Genomic DNA, 12,206 nt, shown 5'->3' on the forward strand with positions numbered 1-12,206 from the left:
CTTTTCTCCCACTTGGGGTTTTCATTCGTAGTACTCCGTATCTGATTAAATCATCTGCGCCGCAGTACGCTACTTTTGTTACTTGTGCCTGCGTGTGTATGTATGAATTATAAGGCAGCATGACCGGCAATTTGTTTACTCGGTGCATCATCGCGTTAGAGCTGTCCTGCATGGGTGAAACGGTCATCTTACTTAGCATATCTGAAATTCGGCATATGTCAACGGTTTTCCAGAACAGCGATAAACTAATGTAGTAATTATATTTTAATGTATGACGCCGTTGACTTTTTGTCCAACGTTTGACCATTCGTCTTATTCAAAAAATTTTATGTAATTATCATTTATTTTATTGTGACTTGATTCATCATCAAATGTTCTTTAATGATAATAATCCGGCTCAGGTGGGGTTGGCCGAGGTCCAATAACTTCAGGTTGTTAATGATAACAATCCGGCCTAGGTGGGGTTGGCCGAGGTCCAATAACTTCAGGTTGCTCGGACCCCAACAGTTCATAGGCACATCCACTCGGAGAAAGACCCAATCTACCTAAAAGACTAGTCCAATAGGGGAAGGGTGACTCTCCTTTTTAAGATGGCTTCCTCCTCCCAAGCTAAGCAAGGTGGGATTATTCAGAGGCTCGCACGGTCGTCGTCCGACTTTTACGTCTTTGCCAGCGGGTAATAGTGGAGGATGTCCTCATCATTTAAGCATGATATAAATATTTTCATATTTTTTAAAAAAAATTAAATAAAACGAATAGTCAAACGTTGATTACAGAGGAGTACGTACTAGGAGTAATAGTAGCACAACAGCTGAACCACTGATCAAGCCATCGAGCTTCAACGGGTATATACAAATGTCGCTATTGGCTGTTGCTCAGCTCGATCTCGGCTGCGAGTAATCAAACCAATACAATTGCGGCTTGACCAAATCTACCTTCTAATCTCTGCGTCTGCGCCGCGATTTGTGTCGCGGTAGACGACAGTTCAGCTGTTCAGCCAGTTCAGGACAGGACACTAGTCGGGTACTCGTGTGTCTGCGGGTGGCTAAATCTAATCATGCCCAGCTCGAGTCACAAAGCCTACACGCCTACGCAAATGGAGTGATTAGTTTGGCCCATTTGGGGGCGATCTGATGATTCTGATCCCATGTGCTTAGCTTGTGTTCGTCCGGTCGACGTCCTCTAATCAGGCTCATTGCTTTCAGCCGGATCATTCCTCCGGGAATCACGGTTCAAGAGCCTCCTGATCTGTTGTTTATGACTAGGCGACTATAGCTACTATGATTGATTAGAAGACAAGCTAAGTATTCGTTTGGTTCTTTCCATTTCCAAATAATTATGGACTGACCGGAACTACTTGGGTTGATCGTATGTGTTCCTGACTGGAGTACTTAGCAAACCGCCAGAATTGCTTATCAGGAAGGTACAACCCCTGTCGTCAAATTCAGGTTTAAGCGATTGGATTATTCCTCGCGTCGGCAAAATGATGACAAGTTTATCCCATTAGAAAATTGCACCCGTCTCGACAATGACAAAGATGGATGTTTCATGTTCCAGGTTGGAAGAAATAGTTGCTCCCATAAATCACTCTAGATAGCTCAGATAGGCCAACAAAGAACCAACATGGGGAGTTGGACAAAACATAGAACACAAAATTTACAAAGCTTACAGTGACCACAGCTTACAGGTACATTTTTTGCTGCATTCATTGGGTATAGCTGGTACTCTTTGTAGTTATGATGAATCAGATGCAGCATTCAAGTTGTCACCTGAAACTAACTGACCGGCAGACGATCACATCATAGCAGCGAGGTTTCAAAAACGGCAAAATTGTCCAGACGAACTATCACCTTCCTTTATGTTCTGTAATGAACAATACAGACAATATATAACGTAGTATTCAGCTGCACTACGCAAGAAAAACTGAATGCAGTAAAGAACAGACCGTCTAGTTTCCTCCATGCGCTTCACTGCACCGTCCATGCAACTAGTGCCTACCTATGCACGGTTACAACATACACTGAAATCTTGAGAAGAGTCCAAAGGGATCCTCAATCATCAGAACTATGATTCCTGGGCATGTGGGCGAAAATAGCCTCTGTAAAGTTCCTCAATGCGATGGACAAACTTTAGGGGCTGCTGCCACCACATTGGTTCAGAAGTTGATCTTTCAAATGTTGACTCTTGCACGCTATCCTTGTTGGTGATGCCCTCACAGAAATTGTGCCAGTTTAACATGGCGCGTTTCAGTCTGGAAGTTCTCTTACCAGTAACCAGGTATCTAGTGTAGTCCCTCGCAAGGCAGTATAACTCCTCTCCTCTTATTATATGGATGTACTGCACAATGGAGCAAATAAAGGAGTGATTTAAAAAGTGCCTGTGAGGAGACTGTTATTTTTGATGAACAAGAGAAGCAAATAAATATGTTCATATCATGAATATTTAGGAGGAAACGGAATATATGTGTACTACTTGTTTGGCAAACATAAGCACAATTATCGAATAATTAGACAATTAATAATGAATATGGTAATGAGGTAATTTCCATGTTATTGACGTCACACCATTCAGAATCCCTGGTAATCTATTCTAGCACCATGGATAGTACCATCTTTTTACTTACTATATGCCTTCTTTTTTTTTTTACTTACTATATGTAAGCCAAAACAGGTAAAAAAAAATTATTGGTGAATACAAAAGGACAGTCTCGGTGATAATAAATGCATGAGTCTGCAACCAAACGAGTGGTATTGTAAGCTTAAAAGTAAGCATTATACACTCAAACGGCGAATGCAAATTTTACTATTCTGTGCTCCAATAATCCATGCTATACATCCTAAGTCAGCTAATTACATAAGTAAATAAGGATGCTTAAACACTGAAAACATAATGTTTCCAGTACATCAATGCACATATTCCACTCCTTATGAATAAACAACACCTAGAAGCGTAGAAGATAATCTAACTGCTTGCTTAACACAGTAGCCTAGCCATTATAAGAGATTGGAAAGTGGTGTATAGACATAGAACTCCATCAATGTCAACCACTATACAATAGTACAGCATTTACCGAATGAAGGACAACGACAACGAAACATGAATCAGAAGTTACCATGAGTATAAAGGCAATAGTTGCCAACAAAACTTGGACCATTTCATATAATGACTCCGTCAAAGATTCGTCCTCTGAGCCACCACCACTGCCTTCATGACTGTTTTTATTACCACCACCATTTCCACCAGAGCCAGACCCTCTAATCTTAGAAATTTGATCTATCAGCATATCTTGTATGGGCCATTGCTTTTTAGTTCCAGCTATAGCTTTGTTCAAAGATTCCATGGAGAAGGGCTAAAAGAAAGCAACAACAAATTTAGCTCATGGTTCTATAGATCATGTGCGTGCAACCTTAATGAACTAAAAAAATAGCTCCGTCATATAAATTGTCTGATGCATGAAATCCAATCAAACATATAGTTGTGACACAGCATTTTATACTATATGCTTATTTCTTATCATACTTCCCTGAAGAAACTAAACTTTTCCTTCACTGTCTTATCAGAAAAACTCCAACAGAGCACACAACCAAATCAAATTTAACAACCCCCCCCTCCCCCTCCCGCGAAAACCAAGGCATGATTACAACAAGAGCTTGTTCTTTGAGCTATGATCCACCACTGTCGAATCAGCAGCAACGAAGTAAGTGAATTATTCATCGAGAAGTTCCTATGGCATTCAGCCTTTTCCTTCATCTTAGCGCCCTCACTGCTACTTCTCTCTATTAAGCTGCTCTCTGGGTCCTACAGGAGCAACTTATAATTTTGATATGAAATGAAATGACAAGGCAAACCCTTATTTCCCATGACATGAACAATCACTCAAAATTTCTATTATCATTTCAAATGCAAAAAGTATAACATAAGCAAGAAAAGGCTTGGCAGCTTGAATTACATCAAGCAGAGAATAGTAAAGAAATAAATACTCTGATACAACTGTGAATTTCCGTGGTGACAGCTAAAAGTGATAAAAATTAGAAAGATAAATTCATGGAAGGTAAGTGATCAATGAAAGCAACAAGAGCAACATACATCATTGACACGCTCAGAGTTTCCTTTCCCACTTGAGGCATACACAGGACCAATCCTGTTATGGCAAGCAGCAACAAGAAGAAGCCTTGGGTATACTTGCTCTTGAAGCTTGATGAATCTATTGGAATACGAACATTTGGCCCTTTCATGAAGCAATTTGCAAGTACTCCCAAGACCTATTGCTACCTTGTCCACAATGATCCCATTATGAGGCTTGTATGTTGTAGCCTGGAAATAGCTCATGCTTCCTAATGTTCGAACTGTAAAATTGCCTGGGGACAAATATGCAGAATTAAAATAGGAAATGTAAGTGCATACCGAATTAGATGGAAGAATGCAGTCGTTGTTCAGGATAATTCATCAGAAGTGACAAATCTTCTACAGAAAAAAGTAAAAAAACAAGCTGAATCTATCCCCTGATGCTAGTCTGATATAGGAGGTAAATGTATATAGCAGTGTATGTCCTCAATCATGACATGGGAGTTGTGTGCAAGGGTTCTCGAATGGAAAAAAAAAATCCACTATTCAGCAGAGTTAAGTCCCAAGGGAGAGCATTGGCTGAGATGATGTGAAGACTACAGAGTTAAAATTCCAATCCAATGCAAACAACAAAAGCGAATTAAAGCAAAAATAGCACTAAATCGCCAAAGGGGCGGGCCCTAACATGCGGCATAGGGGATCAGCTTCAACTTTTTTTTCCCTTTCAAATAAGCAGCTAGTTACTAGTAAATACTCCCTCCGTTTCTGAGTTACATTGTGAAACGGAGGGAGTACATCAATTACCAAACAGAATCCGCAGCAAACAGGACAGATTGGACAAGTCCGGATGGATCTCTCCCGTCTACACCGGCTAAATATGGCGGAAGGAGAAAGTGCTTTTCCGAGAGAAGAATTACCTTCGTGATGAGGTGGCGCTTCTGTGGAACTGAGCCGGAGGAGGATCGATGGGACGAATGGGGAAGACGACCGCCGCAGCCGTCGCGCGGCGGCGTGGGAAGACGGTGGAGGGAGGCGCGACGGCGGCGCTCGGCGGCTCCGACCACGGCGGTAACGGGGATTACGGAGGTGGAATCGGGGGATTGACTTGTGTGTTTTCTCCTCATCCGCTGCGGGTCCCTCGATTATCATGGGCCAAGGCCACGACTCGTGTTTGTGTTTGGTACCTTGGTACCCAACTTAGGCCTTCCTCTCCCTAAAAGAAAAAGAAGTTTTTATTTTTTTTTCTGAATCAGATGCCACGTCAGTAAACTGGCAAAAATACTGCCATGGAACCACCTTTGAACGGTTTAAGTGAGTTTAGGGGTACACATTTCTGATTTTGTGGTTAAGAAATATCAAAAAATCTCGGTGTTAAGTTGAGGGACCTCTGGCGAACTTATTCTAAAAGAAAAAGAAAAGAAATCTCTGATTTTGTTTGGACTACTTATAGGCCCGTGCGTTGCAACGGTTCTTTTATTTAGGAGGATTTGGGTCCAGTGGGCTATTGCCTTTTTTTTAAAAAAAAAATTCAGTTTTCAAGGTAGGTTTTTATGTGGAGGTAGGGGAGGACGACTCTTTTAATTAGTAGAGATACGATGGCGATGTACTGATGTATATGTACAGTTGTACACACAAAGGGAGGTGGCTCCTTAGTTTTTTTTTTCTCATCCATCTTTCATTATCTTTGTCTTTGACGGTGGTCATGGTGGATCATCTAATGTTGGTCCCCTAGTCATCTTGTTTTGGCAGTTTGATACATGGGATATGTTTGGCCATGAGTTCCGTGCCCATGTCATCGTTGTTTGGGTGGAGTTGATCATGACGATGTTATTTGAAATAATGATCCTTTTTTGCGGGGAGAAATAATGGTCCTTGAGGTTATAGCTCTCTCTTTACCTTTTTGGTGGTCTCTCATACACTGGTGAATGGCTTGTAAAGGGTGTGGTTGTGTTGATGGACGGTGGTGTAGTTACCTTGTATTATTGTGTTTTGAAATTTTGTAGTTTGCGTATAGAGTAAACTGTGTTCATAGTACATAAACTTGCGTGATGGGTACAAATAGGTACACCAACTTATAAATTGCCCGTTTCGATATAATAACTTGGCTAACCCGTGTGAACCCAAACCAAAATAATCCATGTAAGCAAATTTGATCTAACGCGGTACACCTTGGTTTTATTTTTTCAAACAAATCGATCTGAGACTATATTGACAGCATTTGGATGATAATTTTGTTTCCATTTAAAACAACGTAAAATTTTAAAAACTATAATTTAACATACAAATTTGAAATCTAGCATGGACATGATCTAGATCTGGAGCTGTTTTCAAAGAAGTTTTGGTACTCATTATTACTGTGGCTGAGGGATCTCTTTCTCCCGTGAATCGATTCAAATTTGAAGATTCTTTTTTTTTTGTTTTGAGAAACCGAGTTATATTTGATATTGCTAAATCAATGAATATTATTAGTAGATGAAGTATTAACTTTTCATTTCATATTATTTTGCGGAATTAATTTTTCCTTCTATCTTTCATCGATCTCAGAACGAAAGTTGCGCGCAGTTCGCACTTAAAAATGACCTCTGCGATCTCGAATACGTTTACGACGAGATTCTCCAGTCCAGGGAGCGGTACGTACGTCGTCGTGTTGGCATGGAACGATAATTTGCCTCGTCCATGGCTCCCTGCAGCATATGCACGCGAGCTAGCACTGACTGAGGCATGCACCACATACACCGTACCAATACACGAGAGTTTATCTTCAGTTATTATATTTACTTTACTTAGTCCCTCGATTTATTTCCTTCTAGAGGATACACGATCGATCGATCGAGAGATCGCATACACATAGTACTAGGTGGTGGCGGAGTAGTGGTATTACAACACCTTATTTGCTGGTTGTGTTCATAGAGAGTAGGCTGCGCGTCGGCTGTTTATTTATCCTTAGTAACTGACCGGCGCAGACGGCGGATCGCCTAGCTAGTTGTTGAGGTTGTTGTTCTCCATGGCGCCAACGCCGGCCTTTCTGCCCCCGCCGACACCGTTAACGTTGCTGTTGTAGCACGGCCCGGACTGGCACCCCATGCCACAGTAATCGCCGCCCAGGCCACAGTAACCATACTGGCTGCAGCACAAGTTCGCCGCGCAGCCGCAGTTCTGCGCGGCCGCCGGGCCGACGGAGGAGAGGAGGAGCGCGCGCGAGGCCCAACACCAGAGCCAACATAGTCGCCACCTTGGCCGCCATCAGTTCGATCGATCGGTGCTTGGCTGGGCTAGCTAGCTAGCAATAGCTACGTACGTCCTGCTGTTTTGTGTGTTGTGTTTAATTTGCTCGCTTGCTAGCTGCATGGGAGATTGGGAGAACGGGTGGTTTATATAGGCAGCTGGAGTGCAGGAGCACGTTTGAGATCAATGACAATATCTTGACTTGCAGCTGCGTAATTAATAAATCATTCGTATCCGTCCGTGGAGCTATACGCTTGCGAAGCTGCTATGGATAGCCAGATAGGCACGTAGGCTGTACGCTGTGGAAAATCTCTCCGTACGTGGGCGCATCCTATCTAGATTGGCGAGATGTCATTATATGCTGCTTCATCCGTCCCATAAAAATCAGCTTATTAATTAAGTCTAAAACCTATTTCATTCTTTAGTTTTTTTCTAAAAGTTTAAGTCCTATTTATAGTCACTATGTGCTAAATTAAATTGTTGATCGGAATCAAAAAGCTATTTTAGTACTTATTGGTTACATATTCATTGGTGTTATCACATGGTGAATGAATTTATTACTTCTTGGTCTTTGTGCAAAAAGAAATACTCCCTCTATCCATTTTTGATAGTCATATTTCATCTTGACACACAGACCAAGGATAAGTAATTCTACTTATCATCTATTTAAATATGCTACTAGTCATTTCTTGTAAACAAGCGATTCATTAATGTTTACATTTCTCGATACCCATATAGCCAATCTTGTGTGGAAGAATGGAGAGTCGTGCATTAAATACAAGAAAGTCATTAAGATTATAGGTTGTTGAATTGAAATATGCCTATCAAAAATAAATTTTTTATATTTGAAAATATGACTATCAAAAGTAGATGAAGGGAGTAGGTCTTATACTTTTGAATGGAGGGGTACATCTTAATTAGTACTACAAATCTGAATACCCCAGATTCATAGGTTTTAAGATATATCACATTTGGTACTAGATTAACTTTTTTATAGGATAGATGGAGTACACCTCTACTGTGATCAATCGTACGCGTCCGTACTTTGCAATTACCAAGTAGCGGCAGTCATGTAATTAAACGTCCAAGTTGTAGTTATCCCTAGTCGTCCGATATTGAATATTTTCACGGATAAAAATGTTTGTCTATCTTTAATGGAGATTATATTAGTAGAAATATAGGCGGAAACATCTTCTTTGACATGGCAAAGGAGAAAGGGATAATCCATATACTATGGTAAACCCAAGTCCTTACTTATTAAGTTATAGGCAAACTACGTGCACCATACGCTTCCATGCATGTGGAAATTCATTGGTTGCCAGCCTCATAGTTCAACACCCAGTAATCACTGGGTACATGCCGTTTGAAAGTGCTGACGGATGATGGTTAATACTCCTAGCTGAATTTGAGTTTATATATGACAATTATTCGAGAGCATAAATAAATAATTAAATTATTAGAAATGTTGGTTTTAAAAAGTTCTTTAAGAAATGCTGATGAAGATAATAACTTAGGAAGTGTCCTTATAATAATAATTTATCATCTCTTAGCTCAAAAGAACGGCCCAACAACATATAAATCGATCTGAGCTCCTAGCATTTTGTTAAAAGCTAATATTAAGTTTCTTGTGGTGATCCAATCATCCAAATGGACGACTTACATATGGTATCTACTCCCTAAAACTTAACACTAAGAACATCAATCCAAAGACATGCTGAAGGGAGCTCCACCACATGGCAATTCTCTTCTGCTCCGACGCACTCAACCTCATCGGCATCTTGCTACCACACCACATCGACCACTACATCCACGACTAAAGGTGGCACTCATGATTTCATCGAGCACCGATCAATGCATTACCACCTTTGTTCTGTTAAGTAAAACTAGGTCATCATGCATAGCTTAAGTTTGTGTTTATGAAATTAGCTAGCTTCAACAGTGGGTGCACGTACTAGTGATGTGTAGAGTATGCTCGATCACGTTGTACTTTACAAGGGAAAGCATTAATGGTAGTCGTGGGGCCTGTTTAGATTGTAACCAAAACAAATCTTATCAAGTTTTGGCAATGCCAAAATTTTGGCAAGATGACAATATTGCCAAAATTTTTGCAGGATTTCTTATGTATTGACCAAATTTGGCAACAAACTAAATGTAGATATTTTTTTGCAACTTTGCTAAAAATGGTATGGTTGAAAATGGTATCAAAGTGAACAAGCCCGTGGTGCACGACTCTATCCACCAAATTTAAATTTGGTGCACATAAATGTTACAAACGTGAGTGCATGCGTAGGTCAAGGATCTGCTGATGGTTCTACTTCGTTGGGCATGTATTAGAAGGAAACACACTTATAGGTATGATTATACATCTTCCTCGTAAATTGGTGGTGAGCTGGTGGCCTCCTCGGCTTCCTTCATACACCGCTATAATACCATCGGTCACGTCGTCTAGATCATATTCAGCGACTCTGCCCCTCCTCCTCCTCCTGCCACACGGTGTCCTCATCCGCCACTCAGTCCACATAGACAGACATGCACTCACCCACCTACCATTACGCGTTCTTACAGGACGCAAGAACCTTTTTGATAGGTGCAGGGCATGTTCTGGATTTGGGGAATAGGCATGAAGAGATTAATGTTGATGATCTCTTGCAGGTTGCAACAAGATGGGATGATTGGCTGCTGTTGAACATGTTATAATCTTTGCAGGATTTTTTTTTCATTTGTGAGGACGCATTCAAGAACAAGATAAGTGGATCGATCCTACCTATTTCAGTTGCAGGAGCAGCGGCTTAGCTGCGAGATGCTACTCCTCATGAGGATGCCTTAGCGGTGGTTGTGTTTCCTTTTTTAGAATTTTCATGTGACCGACGCATGTGTCTCACATTTTTTTAAAGAATTATATCAAGTAAGTGCCACATCAATATGAAAAAGAAGTTATTTACTGCAATATCATGCAAGTGTCATAAACCATATTTAAAACCACTCGTTGACGCAAAATGATATGTTTTAGTTGAGAGATTATATCTAGTTTTGTCATTGAGAGATACAGATTAGATTGAGTCGTATTTGAGGGAGACAAAATAAACTTCTTTCTTATGAACGGTGAGACAATAGAGAAACCCTGCTATAGAGGGCGACATAGACGCTCAACATAAAATTTTTACGTATTGAATTGATCATGGAAAAGCATGAAAGTACTTGGTTGGAGAAATAATTATTTAAGTGGTCCACCGGTACACATGTTTACTCATCTTTCGATCCCGCGATCCTAACATTTTATTTCTTACTACACATTTGTACTTACTCCGCCCTAAGATATAGTAACATCAAATAGAAAGATCACTTTTTAGTACTAAACTCTTTGACGTCACTTAGCTTCCAGCATGTACGTACCGTGCACGTATGCAATGTACGTACGCACCAAACGTTTTATTCATTATTATTACTCTGTTCATTATTCAGTCGATCACGATGAGCCGAGCAGCGTGTGCATGCAACTCAACAGTAGAGGTTGCCCCCCGGGCTGACGCCGAACTGGCGGCAGTAGTCCTTGTAGTAGTTTACCCTTGCGTTGACGGCACCGGGGTTCTTGCCGTTGCACTCGAGCGCACCGTTGATGGCCCGGATGGTGGCGCCAAACCCCTGCGACATCACCTGGTGCACGTTGTTCATCCAGAACCAGAGGGCCGTCTTGAAAGAGATTGTCGGGTCCTGCGCCACCTTGTCTGGGTCCCTTAGCCCGTCGAACCCGATGTTCTTTCCCGCCGGCCCGTAGTTGAAGTTCCATGAGATCTGCAGCGGCCCGCGTCCGTAGTACTTCTTGCCCGGCTGGCACGGCCACTGTTTGTTGCTCTTGTCACAATAGTCCATGTTTGCCCCATTTATCTCATTGATGTAGCACATATCTGCCAGTGAATTATCATCATCGTTAGTTTCATACCAGATTACACGCATGCATACTACTATATGTACATATAGGAGATTAACTTTTGTCCATCTAGAAAACATTCCTTGTTTCTTGTTTATCACCTAAATCACCTAAATGGTTATTTTTTTTAAAAAAAATTGACAAGATATATTAGTATGAAATATATCACTTCACAAATATATAAGGTTAAATTCAACTTGTGTAAGCGGAAAAAATAAACTGAAACTAGTATATGACATTAATCAATTATATTTATTATTTTTGTTACGATCGACATATGAAAGCCAAATTTGAATTTAAATATATATACAGTGGAGTATAAATTTTTATTGTTAACTTTTTTTCTAGTGACATGCAAGAAATAAGAGTACATCTCCTCGACGGGAAAACACTTTCCGGTATATACATGTAGGAGTAGTATATTTTGCTTACGTCCAGTCTCGTGTGTGACATGCGCGAAGAAGGCAGCGATCTCGCGCTTGGAGTCGTCGTTGGTGCGGTCATTGGCGAAGCCCGAGTAGGAGCGGGCGGCGTTCAGGAACGATTGCCGTGTGTAGAAGCTCTTACCGGCGCAGCCGTTCGGGGCCTGGTTCTTGATCCCGTTGAAGAACGCCTCGGTGACCACGCTCTCCACAGACACGCTGGCTGCGGAGAGGACGAGAGATAGCCCAATAGCTAGGAACACCAGCATTGTCAGCGTCGGTGAGTTCGCCATTATCAGAGATATATGGCTTTGGGTTGTGCTGCAGCTTAGCACGTACGCCCCGTGTGGGAGAGGTGATGGTCGATGAGATGTGTTGCATGGTCATGCGTCCGGCTTTTATAGGGCGAGAGAACTACTAGTAGTAGCTAGCGTGTTCTCGAGCTAGCGCTACGGCATCCGCCGTGTACATGCGACTAGGCAGATCAGTCGAGAATCACCGCATATTCCAACACTTAGGGAGTCATAGGACACGAGCCGTTGCCGCCGCAGCTGGGAACCGCAAGT

At 41.5% G+C, this 12,206-nt stretch overlaps 2 protein-coding genes across 2 annotated transcripts; both read right to left on the bottom strand.

Moving 5' to 3' along the window:
• Positions 1-1,631: 1,631 nt before the first annotated feature.
• Positions 1,632-5,233, bottom strand: LOC127770887 (uncharacterized). Its single transcript, XM_052296660.1, has 4 exons — positions 4,983-5,233; positions 4,087-4,358; positions 3,113-3,349; positions 1,632-2,337 (listed from the first exon to the last, which is right to left on the bottom strand). The coding sequence occupies exons 1-4, from the start codon at positions 5,212-5,214 to the stop codon at positions 2,065-2,067; spliced, it is 1,014 nt and encodes a 337-aa protein (XP_052152620.1). The 5' UTR covers positions 5,215-5,233; the 3' UTR covers positions 1,632-2,064.
• Positions 5,234-10,481: 5,248 nt separating this feature from the next.
• LOC127770892 (chitinase 4) lies at positions 10,482-12,001 on the bottom strand. The gene is made up of 2 exons (XM_052296666.1): positions 11,651-12,001; positions 10,482-11,195 (listed from the first exon to the last, which is right to left on the bottom strand). Exons 1-2 carry the CDS (start codon positions 11,931-11,933, stop codon positions 10,789-10,791), a joined length of 690 nt encoding a protein of 229 aa, XP_052152626.1. The 5' UTR covers positions 11,934-12,001; the 3' UTR covers positions 10,482-10,788.
• Between the last annotated feature and the right edge of the window lie 205 nt (positions 12,002-12,206).

This window comes from Oryza glaberrima, chromosome 4 (assembly GCF_000147395.1).
Source record: "Oryza glaberrima chromosome 4, OglaRS2, whole genome shotgun sequence".
NCBI lineage: Eukaryota > Viridiplantae > Streptophyta > Magnoliopsida > Poales > Poaceae > Oryza > Oryza glaberrima.